Here is an 18,994-nt window from a genome sequence, read left to right as displayed (position 1 = left end):
GGCACCGATATATTAGTACAATATAATCCAAAGATACCTATCACGTTAAGAGCGGAGACTTCAAATTATGGAATCGGTGCAGTATTATCTCATTCTATTTCATCGGATAATGATAAAGCTATTGCGTTCACGTCAAGAACGTTATCGCCTGCTAAAAAACTATAGTCAGGAGGAAAAAGAAGTGTTATCAATAATTTTTGGACTTGAAAAAATTTAAATCATTATTAATAGGTGATAAATTTCAATTATAACTGATTGCAAAGCAGTCTTTATTGAATTCCATAAAAACATGAGTGACTTGTCTTCCAGATTAATTAGATGGTCATCATATGCAGCGAATTTTGCTTACTACTTAATTTTATGAGGATCAAAGAAACATGCAAATTGCGACCTGCTATCGAGACTACCATTATCCGATGAACAAATAAGTGAACGGGAACAATTACCAGACATCATCAATATGATTATGTTCAATTAAATGCTATATCAAATATACAAGTTAAAAAACACCGCAAGTGATCCAAACTTGTCATGCAGATATATACCCGACGGTTGTCCTAAGAAGATAAATAATAATATACAATAGTTTTTTTTTAAAAAAAGGAGGAAATTATTAGAGGGAGGATGTCTTCTACGAGGTATACGAATGATAGTTACACTAAGGATATCTGGGAATGCCATGTATGAAAACACTTGCTTTCGAACATGTATGATGGCTGACAGTAAATTATGAAATTGAAAAATTTAGTGTCAAAGTTATGGAAATTTTTAAAAACCAATTAGTCCTACGTGGCCTAGTGAGTGAAAACAATGGACACAACTACATTTAGCAGGTCCCTTTCAAGGAAAATTATTGTTAATAATTCTAGATAGTTATAGCAAATGGCCAGAAATAAAGTTGGTCAATTTAACATCAACAAATAGTACTGGAACTAGTGTTGTTAAACGACTCAGCGGAGTCGGCTTAACTACAACTCAAGTAGAGTTTTGAGTCGATTAATCGACTTGTTTTTACAACTCGAGTCATAAACTCAAGTCACGACTCGAAGTCTGAACTTGAGTCATAAACTCAAGTCACGACTAGAAGTCTGAACTTGAGTCATGAATTCAAGTCGCGATTTGAGATCTGAACTTGAGTCGTGAATAAATTGGTTAACTTAAATTTTATAAAATTTGATTACTTATATAAGTGCTAATTATTGGTTGGTTGTGTAAAAGCCAGCTGGGGGTTTGGGTCTAAAAATCGACTAAACTAGCCATGAGCTCGAAACCCGAGCACAGATCCGGGGTTCAGGCCAATGTATTTCAAGTTGTTTTTTATTGAGGTTATTAGAGGTATCAATCGATAGCTAATTAGATCTATTTAATAAGTAGCAAACCAAACACTTCTCGATCGGCAAAGCTTACTACGTAGGTCAGGAATAATTTTATCAGCACCAAATATTGATATGATGATGGATGGGTATCAAATAAGTGTGGTTCTATGGTGTATATAAGTTTGAACGGAGCGGGGTAAAAAATAAATTTTTTTTGAGCATCGCATAGCTCTTAAGGGCAGGTTTAGATCTTAACATTTTATTTTTAACTTTTGTACAATATTAAGAGAAAAATGTCTGTTAGATTAACAAATTAGGATTTAACTCGGGTTCAGGATTTTTAAACTCTATTTAACGGAAATTTTGATAAATGAACTTACTCGAAAAAATCAATTCCTAAAATTATTATCCTTTGTTTGGAAATAAAAAAATATTGCTCGTAATATTACTCAAAATATGTTTGAAAAAACGTTATGTATGGAAATTATCGTATTTACGATTGCCTAAGCTCTTACCTGATTTAAATATGGAAGATTATAATCTTCAAGAATAGTGTTATATTAGGTAATTAAGAGGCAAATTTTGAAAATTAAGATGTTTAAATGATATATTTTTTTAAAAAAACTCCTAGAATTTATAAACCCCAAGCTATTTTTCTCCTGAAATAGTGTCCTGACTTAGTTTAGGAATTTTAGTAATTTATTGATATCTTCAAAAAAATATAAGAACTAGTTCGAACCAGTACTTGTCTACTTAATAAAAAAAATCTATGGCTTTATTGTTTTCGTTCTTTCCACTTTGGCTCTTTTGTCTTGAGTAGGGTTTTTTGATCCTAGAGGTTCCAGTATAGCTAATTGACCACAAGTTAAGAAAATTAGTTTTCTATTACAATCTTCTTTAAGTATTTTCAACAGAATTGCCTTATGTTCAGCATCTGTCATCTCAGCCAAGTTCTAATGCATTAATGATATATCTAACGTTTTTCAAGTCTTTTTCCTGAATTAAAACAATACCATTTATTTTATATATCATTATATGTAAAGGAACTTTTTTAACATGATTTATACTTTCACATTTATTGTTAGAGGGTCATAAAATTATTAAATTTTTTAGAGGTAAATTAACTATTTGATGTAATTTATCTATAATTCCAAAAATAATGATGGAAACTTTGATTTTTATTTTATGATTATATAAGTTAGCATACACAAAATGAGTCAAAAAAATAACTCTTCAAAAAACTAAAAAAAATGACTAAACTGAGAATCGATATCAAAAAATTCCAAAAATAATGGTGAAAAGCGATTTGTATTTATAATTATATAAGTTTTTTTTTTTTAAATTGATAAAATTTTTATTTATTTTAAAAAATTATAATATAAACTCTTTCTATTAAAACGGAGATGGGGTTCTACAAGTTCCCCCAAAACATGAATAATTATATTTTAAAATCGTAATTTGAATGTTTTATTATAAAAAATAATATTCTTTGGGTACAAAATAAGCCAAAAAAAACTTTTTTGAAAAACCTAAAGATTTATAAAATGACTGTGAAAATTATATAATATAAAAAACTACCAGTAGTACAACACTATTTAATAACTTATACAATTTAACAACTCTAAAACTAATAAATTTTCAACTCCAAATTTTATATGCCAACTAAATATATAACCACAAAAAAAAATGTTAGTCATTATAATTATAAAATCTCGTCCCTTTTAGACTTCTTTGGGACAAAGAAATCACTAGTTCTACATGTGATATATAAAATTACACGATATAAATAAACAAATTTTTTTTAAAATAAATAATATAACAAATATGACAGATTTAACTGAGAATTAACTCCAAAAATAATGGTAACTTTGATTATTCTTATTTTATGATTATATAAGTTAGTATACACAGAATGAGGAAAAATACACTATTTTAAAAAACCCTATAGATGACTAAGAAAAGTGAGATTAACTCCAAAAATAATTTTGGAAGCTTCGATTAATTTTTATTTTAATCAAAAAATAAATTAACTAATTTTAAAAAATCCATAAAAATGGCTAAACTGTGAATTGATATAACTCCAAAAATAACATGGATTTATACAATTGGGTTTCTGTCATTTTATTCCTCCATTATGGATAAATGCATACATAAAATATTATGAAGTTTACCGTACATATTATTATACTCATCATACATTATAAAACATACAATAAATATCCATATATATAATCATTAGTAGCTGACAAATATAACACATAATATGTAAATAAAATATTACAATAAATTACTCCTTTACTACATTTCCCCTTCATTAATTGAAAGGAAACACAACTTAAAATTTTTCCTAAAACATCCTAGTCTTTGGTCTCCATTTACCGCTGCCTTGGTAAGATTGATCTCGCCTAGAGTATCAATATCGTTTTCCTTGTTGATTAATCTCACCTAGAGTATCAATATCGTTTTCCTTGTTGATTGATCTCACCTAGAGTATCAATATCGTTTTCCTTGTTAATTGATATCACCTAGAGTATCAATATCGTTTTCCTTGATCATTGATCTCACCTAGAGTATCAATATCGTTTCCCAGTAGATTGATCTCACCTAGAGTATCAATATCGTTTCCCTTGTTGAATCTCCCACCGGAGTATCAATATCGATGGATATCCCACCGGAGAATCGTTATCGAGCCATTATGCCTTGATCTCCCACTGGAGAATCAATATCGACGGATCTCCCACCGGAGTATCGCTATCGAGTTTATTGGTAGACATCGTACTTGAAAGGCCCACGAGATCATCATTATCTGAGCTGGCCAAGAGATCACTGTCATCTTTGAATGGCCCACGAGGTCACTATTATCTTAAAGCTGGCCAAGAAATCGCTATCATCCCTGGATGGCCCCTGAGGTACCAAATCCCTACATCGTATAAGGAGTAGTTCCTTAACCCAAATAAGGCTACATCTGGCTTACGGCCCCAATAGTTTTGCATAGGTCACGTGATTTGAGAGCCAAACATCCTTATACCTTTAGATCTTAATTAGTCAAGTATATTTATCAGTATCCATTTACACAATGTCAAAATAAGCCAGGTTCTATAAGTAACCCCTTTCTCAATGTCCAAATTCCATAAACCAATCTCCATGTTTTCCTATATAATTGTTCCAATAATGTCCATGTTACAAAGAGTAATCAATTTCCATATTTCCAAAGTAAAAGATTGTACCATATTATCATATACATCCAAATGACTTTAAATTATTATCAACAGATTTCCACAAACCATATTTCCATAAGTAACCAGTTTATACCATATTATCATATAATCAACAGATTTCCACAAACCATATTTCCATAAGTAATAGATTATACCATATTATCATATACATCCAAATGATTGTTAAATTATTATCAACAGATTTCTACATATTCATAATTTTATCCTTCTCATTTTTAATAATTGTGTGCGTTCATTCTTCTGGAATTTCATATTATAATAAATAATTGTTTTTCATAATTCATATTTCAAGACAAGATTGCATAATAATAAATTCATATACAATTAATGTATTTTACAAATAACATCATAGTTTATTACCATTGAAATAATATTTTCCATAGCTAATTTTGATAAAACCCAATGACTTCACATTATATGTTCTTTTCTTTTTTCTCGGTCGCCAATTATACAATTGGGTTTCTGCCATTTTATTCCTCCATTATGGATAAATGCATACATAAAATATTAGGAAGTTTATCGTACATTATTATTATACTCATCATACATTATAAAATATCCATATATATATAATCATTAGTAACTGACCAATATAACACACAATATGTAAATAAAATATTACAATAAATTACTCCTTTACTACAGGGGACGATATTTCACCCATTTTAAAATATCGGTTATCGACAAATATTATAAAATTTTCCGATCCGATAAAAAATGGCTAACAAAAATAAAATATTATAAAATTTTAAAAAAAGTTATATCTAAAAAACCATTTATTTTTATAGATAAAATCGAAATCCATTTTTATTTAATTTTTTTAATAGGTATAATTAGATAATAAACTTTCTGCCATAGTTATTTTTTTTTGAATTCTGTTTAAAAAAGTGTTCAATAATCTCCATCATCGCAGACTGATCTCTGATAAATTGGAAATTTTGGTATTTCTAAAAAGAAATCTTCGATATATTCATTTTAAATATTAATTTCAAATTTCATAATATATTTGTTTATTACTAATTAAGTAAATAGATTAATGTTATTACTTATTTATATATATATTTTAGAATTGCAATTGAATATAAACTACAACTGACAATTATAATATATTTAAATGACATATGTTGTGGTATAGTAAAATTATAGATGTTAAATAAAAAGTATATTAAAAATTAAAACTATTGGTATCTTTACAGAATACAAAATTAGATGATATCGGATCGGTAATCGGCCGCTATCAATTTAATATCTGGAATATCGGATCGGCCTTTAAAAAGTGGTATCGGTACACCCCTAATTTATATAATATAATTATATAGGTTAGACACAAAATGAGCCAGAAAAATAAACTATTTGAAACCCCCTCAAATGACTAAACTGAGAATTGACATTATAATTCGGGTTGTCAGATCTCCAGATATTTTTATTTGTTTAAGGTAAAACACGTCATCTATTAATTTACGCATTCCTGTGTGGAATAAATTAATTAAAAAATATTTTTAATTCCCCTTTCAAGCATTTTAATAAATTTGAAATATTTTTGCCCGATGTTTTCCTATAGTATATATGTCCAGTGCATTTGTATTCATTTTAAAAATGGTTTCATGTGGGAGGTAGGAAATAGTTAAAATCAAATCCTTGAAAACTATATGTCTCAAAGGCCTATGTTTAAGAATTAGGGTTAAAACAGGTATTATACTGTGTGACAAATATCATTAGGTAAAATTGTATATTTTTGATTTTGTTGTTGCAATTTGCAAATAAGAAACCGATAATTTAATGGTGTTTTAAATTTTATAATCACAATATCCGAAACAAAATGAGATAGGTTCTTAATATGGGAATTATTCTTTATATTATTGAAAGTTATAGATTTTTAATAATATATATACAATATCTGAGTATATAAAAAGTTAAAAAAAAACGAATATTATAATTATCACTTTGGTACTTCTTCATTGTAATTTTAATTTAACGTTTATAATATATATTTTTAAAAATTTGGGCCAAAAATAACGAATGACAATTGTAATATTTCTAAATCTTAATTTAACATGTTTACAATTTATATATTTACTCATGTGCTTAAAAATAACGATTATGCTAATTGTCACTCTTCTATAGTTCATCTTCACTGAAATTTTAATTTAACATGTTTACAATTTAAATATGTAACCATTTGCGTCAAAAAAGTTTAAAAAATAACGATTATGGGTTGTCATTTTTCTATGGTTTATCTTCATTGAAATTTTAATTTCCTTGCTACGGTTCATCTTCCCTGAATTTTAATTTGATCCCGATATAGACCCGCCCATTACGATTATATAGTGAGTCAGCCTCATAATTAAAGAGGCTTTAATTAACTTTCCCATCCATAATATAATATAAAAATACTATTTATAATTATATTTATTAGAGGCGACCCTAATTGGCTCCTTTGTCTAAAGAAGTTTAGATTTTGGGTTAGGTAAAAAAAAAGCAACCCAAATTTAGGTAGTGTTTAAAAAAAACAATCCATATTTTGGGTCGGGTGGAAAAAAATAACCACAATTTTGGGTCGAAATCGCAAAATAACGACTTTAAGTGGTAGTCGAAAAAAACTACCCAGATTTTAGGTCGAGGTCGTTTTTTTTGGCTTCGCCTAGGATTAAGATCGAAAAAACGATTCAATCTATGAGTCGGAGTCGAAAAACTACTGATTTTAGATCGAGTTTGTTTTTTCCGCTTTCAACGTAGAAAAATCGACCCAAATTGTGAATAGAATATGTTCGAGTCAACCTATAGTTGATTAATATTGTTGAATATCAAAATAAACAACTATTTATAATATTAGAGTGTGGTAATTAAAAACACCGTACGTTATATATATTATCACTTCTATTAAATATCTAAATTCAAACATACAAAAATATTTTGCCTGGCCCGGCCCAAATAAAAAATTTTCAGACGTTATCCGCCCCGGCCAGGTTTTACAGACTTCTAATAAATTTTACTTATTTAGGAGATATATCAACAAGCTATTACTGGCCTCAATTATATATCTACCTAAAGCTTTTTCCCTATTCAACAGAAGTAGTGAATACTTGACTATGATGATGTTTTTAAGTTAAAAGGTTATTTTCTTCCTTATATTTTATATCTTTTAAAATATTATCCTCATCTTTATATAACCTTTGTTCTAGACTTCTGTATAGTAAAAGAATGATTAAAATTTACAAATTTGTTATTTGACCCCTTTTTTTTATCATCTGACCCTTGGTTTCTAGATTTAAAAAAATTGTCTTAACTCCACTTCTAGAACACTTTTAATATGTAATATAGAAATTCTCTCATAAAATTTTTGTTTATAAAAAAATTTCTCACAACAAATGTATAATGCCAAAATCTATTGATTACGTTGCCCCCATTTCTAGTTAAACCTATGGTAGGAATACTCCATAAAAAATACATTTTTTGAACAAATTTGATTATTTTAGCTCAAATGGTTAATTTTTTTTATTGTTGCTTGATTTATCAGTCGTCATTGCAGTTGGGTCTGCTCTAATATATTACTACTAATTTAATCACATTAAAATTATATATGGCTATATTTAAAACTTTAAAGTTATTTGTCTAAAATAATCTGTATTTAAATATTTTTAGTAAATAAAAAACAAGAAAATTATTGTTTTGAAAGAGCATCTTATAAACTAAGATTATTAGGTGGATTCTTCACTAACCAATTAAGATATGGTTGAATATGAAATAAATATTTTATTTTATCTATATATGTGATTGATATCTATAGAAAAAAAAATTAATAAAATAAATTTGCAAAAAAATATTCTCTTATTTCTATTATAATAGTACACGTAACACAAAATTAATGTATATCAAAAAAAGAATATAATTTGCAAAAATTATAACATAGGTATACCATAATTTTAAAGATAAATTGACAATTTAAAAGTTTACATATTTATTATAATATATTTAAACAAAGCTACAACAATAACAATAACATATGTTGCTTTTATAGCTGGTCCATTTTATTTTTGTACCGTTTTAGTGCAGCAAGATTAAATAAAAACTAGTATACATAATTTAAAAAAAAACCCTAAAAATTTAGCAGGGTAAATTAAACACTCGAAAATCAAAAAGGCATAGAAAGCCAGCTTATCCTTATTACAAATTATAATAAATAAAAAAATTTAGATAAATTATTTCGCAAAAAAATAATGATAAGCATATTAAATGAAACAATTCAGTTTATAAATATTTAATCAATAAATAACTAAAATAAATGAAAGGAATAATTATAAGGGGTGATTATGATTTATCTTTGTTGCCAGTTGTTGACCAAACTAAGTATATAAAAAAAATTAATTATAATATTTATTATAGAATTCTAATGAATAGTATTTAATAAATATTGTAATATTTCAGAAAGATAAGAATAATTTTGGCACCTTATGAAGCTTAACCGATACCACACTTTTTTTACCGATTTAATTGAAACGTTATATAATTTCTTTCAGATTTCCTTACAGGACACAAAATATCCACCTTCATAAAAAAATTAACATAAAGCAGGGGGCTTGAAATATGTTAAATTTTAAAATTCAAAAAAAAATATATTAAATAACTTCATTATCATAATTCTGTTATGATCCACTAGGATTAAATTATTTAAAAAATGCAAAATAAAAATTTGATCATTGGTCCAAATGTCTATTAAAAATCAAAGTTAGATCAAACATCTTAATGTTAAGTGACACTTTCTTTAACATTTATTACAGCTGTTATTCTTTAAGGCATTGAGTTGATTAGTTTACAACACTGGTTATGACAATATTCCAAATTATTAAGTTTAATCTTTAGACTATGACTCTTTTGGACGTCGAACTTATTATTATATAACATGCTTTTTATAGGATTGTGTAGTAATTGTTAGTTCCGATCAGGTCTTGTTATGAATCCACTCCTAAAAACTGCATATCATTGAGTCTGGGAGAATTTTCTTATCTATATCAAAGTCCTTCATAAAACTAAATTTTTTGTAGGCTCGGCCTAGGCCAGCAGTAAAAAAAATAATAGGCCTAGGTAGGGGTGGGACCAATATCAATATATTATTGGTTTACAATATCAAATACCTAAATATATTGTTTAAATACAATATTAACCAATACCAATATTAAAAATAGAAAATACATATAATTATTTGGTTTTATCGTGGATATATTTTTTTTACTTTACTTATTACATCCGATATTTCTTTAGTGCAAATACCAACCTTTCTGTACTGTGATATCAATATTGGTGTTATTTATAATAGTTCTATTTTTATTATGGAGTAAATTTTCTACATGGTATCAATTTTTAACTACATTTAGGATATTATAATCAATGAAGACCAAATAGTATTGTAAATATAGCAAATGCTGATGACACTAATAACGATAATGAACAAAAACAATCATCAATATCTAATAAAAGACGAAATACAGCAAAAATCTTGAAATTTTATATGAGCTGCAAAAAATAAGGTAATTTGTAATAAATGCAAAAAAATATTTCTTCTTAATTTTGGAACCTCACATCTTAATACATTCACCCAACATTATATAAGAAATGTGAACAAACAAATAAAATTGGCAGTAAAAAATTAACACAATAAAATCATTTAATTATAGACTTTTTATTCAAAATAACAGCCTTTTCAAAGGTTGAATGTATCACTTTTAAAAATTTAATAGCATATTTTAACCCTTCACTAACATTAGTTTCGAGAAAAACACTAAAAATAGAAATTATGAAACATTATCATAGTTCTCTTAACAATCTAAAATCTGTACTTTCTAACATTACATCTGAATTTTTCTTAATAATGGACATATGGTCCTCTCTAAATAAAATACCCTTTATATGGGCATAACAATTCATTACATTGATAATAATTTTAAATTAAATAATCATTTATTAGATCGCACAATTCTATTAATATTTATAATGTTTTTAATTCTATATTAAAAGTAAAATTTGAAATTGGGTTTTTTTGTATTACATTAGACAATGCAAGCAATAATTTAGCATTTCTAAAAATTTATAAACAAAAAAATTATTTTAATTTAAATAATATGTGCAAATGCTTTTGACATGTTATACATTTGGCTGTTATGGCTGCCTTAGAACCTTTTAATAAAACATTTTAAAAAAAATAAGAAAATTTTTTAAAATTTCTATATCTAAATTTAATAAACTCGCAAAAAAACCAACCTTAAAATTTCCTCATCTAATTTTTGATATACTAACACGTTGGAATTCAACATACCAAATGCTTGAAAGGGCAATATTGCTCAAACCCTATTTGACAACATATACCAATCATATAAAATACAAATGAAGAAAATTTTATTAATGTCTTAGCCCGGAATAATATAGAAATATATCGAGAATTTCTGGAACCATTTAATTTCTCTACAGAGATGGCCTCATATGTAAACACTCCATCAGTTTCAACCATCATCCCTTTACATTCCAGCATTTTTGAGCATGATGAGAGTTACAATAATAACCCAATACTATTTTAAAGAGGGCTTCTTTAGCTGCCTTAGCAAAACTTGAAAAATACCATAATTTTAATAAACACCTGTATATTATATCAACAATGATTGACCACAGTTTAGAATATCAAGTCACCTATAAATGGATAATAGTATAAACATTCATTGGATACCTAACCGAAGAATATAATATTTATAAAATAAATAATTTCAATTCAGTTGTATAAATGAAACAGAAAATAAATCCAAAAAATTGTCCTTTTATGATAAAATATATCAAGTTAAACATAGTCATAACAATAATAGTTTAGAAATAAGCAAATATATGGATGAAGTCACAATTCCTAATGATACAAATCCAATAGACTGGAATTAAATCAAAATATATATCCAATATATCGAAAATTTCCAGAGATTATCTTGCAGTTCCAGCTACCTCAACTAGCTCTGGAAGGGCTTCTAATAAGATCTAAGATCCTTTATTCTGAAAAGAATATTGTATCTTTTTCATTTTCTTGACAAAAGATACAGATTCTTTTAAATATTCATATTTTTCTTCGAGAATCTTGTATTAAGACAGCCAAAATTAGCTGGAAAAGTTACAACTCATATTAAGGTCGACAGATAAAAAATAACAACACCAAAACGAAATAAGTATAGATTATATTTTATATATAAATGTAACTCGATAGACCATATTTTTACTATGTAGGATGATTAACATTCAAGGTAGTGAAATTTAAATTATAGAAATAAGTTCTCCTGAATCATATCCCAATATTAAATTTTTTAAAATTAAAGTTAAAAAAGACAATGTACAGGTTAGATGTAAAACCTGAACAAAAAAATGATAAAGGGTTAAAGACAAATTTTGTTAAACATATTAAAGTACATTATTTATGTGTAGTTAAGGCATAGGTTATCTTAAAATTCAAGTTTACAAAATTGTCTATCTTTATTAAAAGCTGCCCAAGATGGTATGGGCTTAAGATTTTAAGGAAATATTTTCCTCTGATTTGAATATAATGAGGCTTTTTTGACATCAATATCACATCCATATTTTAAGAACTTATGGATTGAGTCGGATAATAAAAAATAATAATTTAAAAGAAGCCCTAAATGTAGTAGCAGAGTATATAATCAAGCTCAAACTATAACACCAATAGATTAACATCTAATAAAGAAAATGATTATTTTCTTTTGGTGAAACAAAATTTGCTGAGTTCAATAATATAAATAACATTGAGCTGAAGGTTTTAAATTTTATTAAAGAAAGTCGAAATACATTATAAATGCCTAATTATTAACCTTCCATTAAGGAAATTTTTTGTACATATAATACTGCAAACTTCATCAGCTCCACTTGAAAGGTTATTTTGTTTTGGTACAATATTAAGTATGCCGAAACGGCAAAGTTCTAATAATAAATTATTTGAAAAATTTGATTATCTTATAAAATAATGAATTACTCTTTTGCAAATTAATATTTCAACTCCTATTAAAAATACCAGTCTCCCTTCTCAATCTATGCTAAGAATAGGCTAATATTAATATTAAAATGTCTGAAGTATTATAATTAACTCATCATTAAATGTTTTATTAATTATTGTAAGTATTCATACTTTTTATATGTGCCTGTTATTATGTTCTTCACAAATAAATATAAAACATTTAAAAACTATTCTAATTTAATTGGTAATGATAATTTAAAAGTATCTTGTATTTAAGATACTCTAATTAAGCAAAAAATACAAGTATTTTTTTGTTATTTTAAAAAAGACACTAGTATCCGTATCTAAGATTCATTTTTTCACAAAGAATCTGTATCTAAATTCTTTTTGCGGAGGATCTGCCCAACTCTGCATACCGTCCTTCTGAAAACGCCCTTTCAGAGCTAGTTGAGGTAGCTGGAATTGCAAGATAATCTCTGGCAATTTTCGATATATTGGATATATATTTTGATTTAATTTCCACCAGTCTATTGGATTTGTATCATTATGTGACTTCATCCATATATTTGCTTATTTCTAAGCTATTATTGTTATGACTGTTTAACTTGATATATTATTTTATCATAAAGGACAATTTTTTGGATTTATTTTCTGTTTCATTTATATGTTTAACTGAATTGAAATTATTTATTTTATAAATATTATATTCTTCGGTTAGGTATCCACAGCGTCTATATAAGCGGGAGGAGCAGGAACAGTTCGCATCCAAAATTTTTGAGGGGGGGGGTAATGAGTAGAATTTAAGGGAGGACTAGAGGTAGGATAAATTAATAGAGGGGGGTCGGGAGTTATATATTAAATTTTTAGATGAAATAGGGCAATATGTATTGCATAGACCTATTATAATACAACGATATTGCTAAACATCAGTCAAATCAATATATGACGCATAATTATATACAACATTTTAAAATAAAACTATTTCTAGATCATTTTTTGCTATCCTTTTAAATGTAATTTAAAAGAGTTAAGAATTCTATCGGTAAACTAATATTCGTGCAAAACAATATTCTACAGTGTTGACCAGATTTAATGGAAGGCATTTCCATATTTTTTAATTTATTTGAAAATAAAATTATTTGGCTTGTTAAAAATTGTTAAAATAACATATTTATATATTATTAAAATTTTTTATAAATATTATTTACAAAGGAATTCAAAAATATGGAAATCTTTTAAATTAAATCTGCAAGACATTGTATAATAATGTACTAATTGTAAATGAGGGAGTTTTTAAATTAATTCATGTTATAAAAAATAACTCTTTTACATACACAATATTTTGATAATTGGCAGTAGAACAGTAATCATTTATGTTTATTATAAGTTATGAAGTGAGTATAATTATAATTAAAAAGGTATAATCAATAATGTGGGAATATCGCCACCAAAAGCGGGGGAATTATTTCGAGGAGGTAGGCATAGATTTTTAAGGGGGGTTGCATCCTGTGAATATTCTGTCATGTACACGCTGGGTATCCAATGAGTGACTATACGATTATCCTTTGACTTGATATTTTAAACTAGGGGTGTACCAATACCACTTATTGGAGGCCGATCCGATCTGACACTAAATTGATATCGGCCGATTACTGATCCGATATCATATCTAATTTTGTATTCTGTAAAGATACCAATGGTTTTAATTTTTAATATACTTTTTATTAGTATAACATCTATAATCTAACTCTACCATAACTTATGTCATTTGAATATATTATAATTAATGATCAGTTATATTTTATATTGCAATTCTAAAAGTATATAAAATATTTTTATTGTTAAATCACTTTTATATAACATTAATCTATATACATAATAAGTAATAAACAAATATATTATGAAATTTGAAATAAATAATGAAAATAATATTTAACATTAATATATTGAAGATTTCTTTTTAGAAATACCAAAATTTCAAATTTATAAGTCAGCCTGCGGCGATGAGATAATCGCCCACTTTTATAAACAGAATGCGTAAAAAAAATAACAATATGGCAGAATGTTTATTAATTAATTATTATTAAAAAAATATACATAAAAATGGATTTCGATTTTATTTATAAAAATAAAAGATTTTACATATAACTTTTTTAAAAAAATTTATTTTTGCTAAAGACTCCATTTTATATCGCATCGGAAAATTTTATAATTTTGGCCGATAACCGATATTTTAAATGGATGAAATATTGGCCCGATCCGATATAAAATATCGCATATTTTAAACCGTGGGTCAAATCATTGTTGATATAATATACAGGTGTTTATTAAAATTATAGTATTTATCAAGTTTTGCTAAGGCAGCTAAAGAAGCCCTCTTTAAAATAGTATTAGAAATATTATTGTAACTATCAACATGCCCAAAAATGCTGGAATGTAAAGGGATGATGGATGAAACTGCTGAAGTGTTTGCATATGAGGCCATCTCTGCAGCGAAATTAAATGTTTCCAGAAATTATCGATATATTTATATATTATTCCAGGCTAGTACACTAATTTTTCATGATTGGTATATGTTGTCAAATAAGGTTTGAGCAATATTGCCCTTTCATGCATTTGGCACGTTGAATTCCAACGTGTTAGGTGAGGAAATTTTAATGGATTTTTTTCAAGAAATATTTTTTCGATTATTTAAATAAGATATAGAGATTTAAAAAAATTTTCTTATTTTTTTTTAAGGTTTTATTTAAGGGTTCTAAGGCAGCCATAATATAGAATTTAATATTAAAAGAATTATGTGCTGTTAAAATGAATGAAATCTAATAAATGATTACTTAATTTAAAATCATTAATTTAGATGTAATGTTAGAAAGTACAGATTTTAGATTTTTAAAAGAGCTATGATAATGTTTCATAATTTCTATTTTTAGTATTTTTCTAGAAATAATGTTAATGAACAATATGCTATTAATTTTTAAAAGTGATATACTCAACCTTTGAAAAGGCTGTTATTTTTAATAAAAAAGTCTATAATTAAATGATTTAAATTAGTTTTATTATATATATATTATTAACTAAAAATGATTTTATTTTGTTAATTTTTTACTGCCAATTTTATTTATTTGTTTCATTTCCTATATAATGTTGTGTGATGGACGATGTGTCCATACCCCTGAGGTTCCAAAATTGGGAAGAGATTTTTTTTTGCATTTATTACAAATAGCCTTCTTTTTGATATTACAACTCGTATAATATTCCCAGATTTTTGCAGTATTTCGTCTTTTGTTAGATAATGATGATTGTTCTTGTTCATTATCGTTATCATCAGCATTATCTATATTTACTAACACTATTTGGTCCTCATTCATTATAATATTTTAAAAGAAACTTTTTATTTATTTTAAAAAAATGATAAAACACTAAAATATTAAAGCAAATATATAAAATAACTAAATAAAAATATGGCTCTAAAAAGAACTTAATTTAATAATGAATATATACCTAAAAACAAGTATAATTGTGTTTAAAAATTTCTAGTTGAAATTTTTGTTTAAAAAATAAGGATTCGCGATTTTCATTTATGTTAAAAAATTTTCATGATAAAATTTTTAAAAAATAAATGAATAGATAAAAATTGATATCATGTAAAAAATTTACTTCCATAATAAAAATAAACTACAATTATAAATAATACCAATATTGATATCACAATACAGAAAAGTAAGTAGTGGCACTAAAGAAATATCGGATGTACTAAATTTAGGCAATTTAATGATGGTAAAAAAATATGGATATAATCACCCAAAACCAAATAATTTGTTAATTGTGTTGTTTATTCAAATTTGTGAAATAATTTATTTAAATGTTTTTTTACATATTGTGTTGTTCAAATTTGTGAAATAATTTATTGAGTATTAATTTAAATGTTTTGTTACATATACCAGTTGATTGAAATGTTTTAGTATATATACCAGTTGATTATTATACATATTATTATTATTATTTTATTTTTTAAAAGTAGAAATAAAATTTAATCCAAAACACAAAATATAAATTGTTATCTTCTTGTTTCTTTTATAATTATATCTATTTTTTAATATGGGTAATACCAATATTTAATTATATATTGGTATTGTAAACGAATAATATATTGGTAATGGTGTCACCCTTACTGGTAGGTTCTAAATACATGTTTATTAATATTTTATCGCCTGAGAATTAAGTTATTTCCAATTTTTGTCAAAAATGATTTTATTTTATATGAATCAATTTTTTTAAAATTATACTATTCTATTTACATAAAAACCTGAAATATTTATAAAATAAATAGTAGCCAATATAAAGTTAACATCATAGTAAAAAAATACAAAATTTAATTTTTTAAATTGCTCTCCTGTAAAATTACAAAAAGTGGAGTATAAGGATTTTTATCCTAATTTTAAAAATTTTAGATTATACCATACCTCAAATAACCTTATCTATTATTAACATTTATTGTTTCTATTTTCAAATTTTTTAATCTAGATGGATCAAATTATTGGAAATAAACTTGCACATTGTATTAGCAAGGTAAATCTCAATTTACACCTTTATTAAAACTACAGATGATTTGATATATTTTGAGCATCTTCATCATCCATAACAATAAATTCTATTTTATACTTTCAATTTTTACTCTTATTAAAATTTCGGCTGATTTATGATATATGAGTAAAGAAAAGACAAAAGGAACATCTTCATTCTTAAATAAAAAACATCTACTCCGTAACACTAAATTCTATTTTATACCTTTATTTTACACCCTTATTTAAATTTGAGATGATCATCAAATAAAAGGCAACATATAGTAATATAATTTTGAAAATTATTGAAACCTTTTTTTTATAAAATTTTTGCTATTATAAATTTTATTATATTATTTTCTCTTTTATATGGGTACAAATGCTGTGATGAAAAGCTATATTCGTTAAGTTTTAAAGCATACAATTATTATATTTTCTTATAATTCATATCTTTATCTCTTTTTTCTTTTCATTGCTCAAAATCCATATCATACCTTCACATGCTGAAGAGAGAACAACAATGCTGACTAAAGGTAGCTCTGGTGTTGATGATGGATAAATCAGAAATTTCCCCTAAATTTTTCTGATTAAGCTGATTAATTCATCATCAAATTAAGGAAAATATTCTGATTCCCTGCCATTCTTGACGGGCTTTCCGCTGGTTAATAATGATTGACAATGTTTATAAATTTTTGATTGTCATAAGATACTAGAAAAAATTAAATATAATGTAGGTCTACAAAGTTTAATTAAAAAAAATTTAGGTCATTAAATTTCTAAATCACAATACTCAAAGAGAATGTGTAAAAGATTTAATATTTCTAAAGGAACTGTTCTTAAATTTAAAGAAGACATTATCAAGCGCCATACAAATAAAACATATTGTATCAAATAAACAAACAAAGATAGCATCAGAGTTGCTAAACGCTATTTTTAAAAGTAGCGCGCTACCGCTTTCGCTATTTGTCAAAAAAAGTAGCGCGCTATTAGCTACTTTTTATAAAAAAAATTTTAGAAACAAATGAAACAAATTTTTTTTTGCTTATAATGTAAATGTATAATAAATAATATATAAAAATCAACATTTATAAATATAAAAATATAGTTAGTTTAGATTATAAAAAAATAAGCAATATAAATAAATAAATATTTATTTTAATTTGTTGCATTAATAATAATATCATTTCAATATTATCATCCCCAAGTCTAGAGCGACGATCAGAAAGTATAAGCTTTGCTTTACTAAATAATCTCTCGACACTAGCACTTGAGGGCAAGGAAGCTCTAAAAATATAAAATCAGATCAATTTATAAATATAAATAAGTTTTTACCTTCTGTTATGTGTCCAACTATCTGCCGGTGTACATACATAAGATATATCTGATAACTCTACTATTAGAGCATCTTTCATCACTTTGAAGTTGTCGGCTATTTTGTTCATAAGTGTCTGGCGACATAAAACTGTTGTGCCAGGGGATAAAGTTTTAATCATCATAGTAAATGATGGATTATCAACCATGGACAATGGCTGAACTGTGTCAATAATAAATTCAACAATCACTTTATCAGCCAATTTTTGTGAAATATTGGCATGTTTATTATCAGTTAATTTGGTTTGGATAGTATTTGTCTTTTTGAATGAAGATTCTCTTATACCAAATTTTTTTATATGTTTCTTATTTCCTTATAGCAATTGGCGTGAACAGTCTAATAAAATAAATAATATTATAATGTAAAAATAACAATTTACCTTTATGTGTTTCTTCAGGTTATAGCTACTCGATTGATTTGATGATATATTTTTTTTACATTTTAAGCACAGGAATTTGAATCCCGATTTTGTTTTAATATTTATTTTAAAAAATTTTTCAAATCTAGGGGAT

General features: G+C 25.8%; 1 protein-coding gene across 3 annotated transcripts in view; it reads right to left on the bottom strand.

Moving 5' to 3' along the window:
- Positions 1–8,369: 8,369 nt before the first annotated feature.
- Positions 8,370–18,994, bottom strand: part of LOC135930830 (vesicle-associated membrane protein 3-like) — a 52,001-nt gene continuing 41,376 nt past the window's right edge. The window contains exon 7 of one of the 3 annotated variants that reach the window (XM_065467700.1): positions 8,370–8,898. Coding sequence is in view for 2 of the 3 variants with exons in the window: in XM_065467647.1 (XP_065323719.1) it covers positions 8,864–8,898 (35 nt within the window). In the remaining variant the exon portion in view is untranslated. The remainder of the gene's footprint in view (positions 8,899–18,994) is intronic. The other 2 variants (XM_065467647.1, XM_065467753.1) reach the window with 2 other exon arrangements.

Source organism: Gordionus sp. m RMFG-2023, chromosome 1 (genome assembly GCF_954871325.1).
Source record: "Gordionus sp. m RMFG-2023 chromosome 1, tfGorSpeb1-WG-v2, whole genome shotgun sequence".
In the NCBI taxonomy this organism is placed as follows: domain Eukaryota; kingdom Metazoa; phylum Nematomorpha; class Gordioida; order Chordodea; family Parachordodidae; genus Gordionus; species Gordionus sp. m RMFG-2023.
The sequence above is the reverse complement of the archived record's forward strand: the minus strand, read 5'-3'. Positions and strand labels throughout refer to the sequence as shown.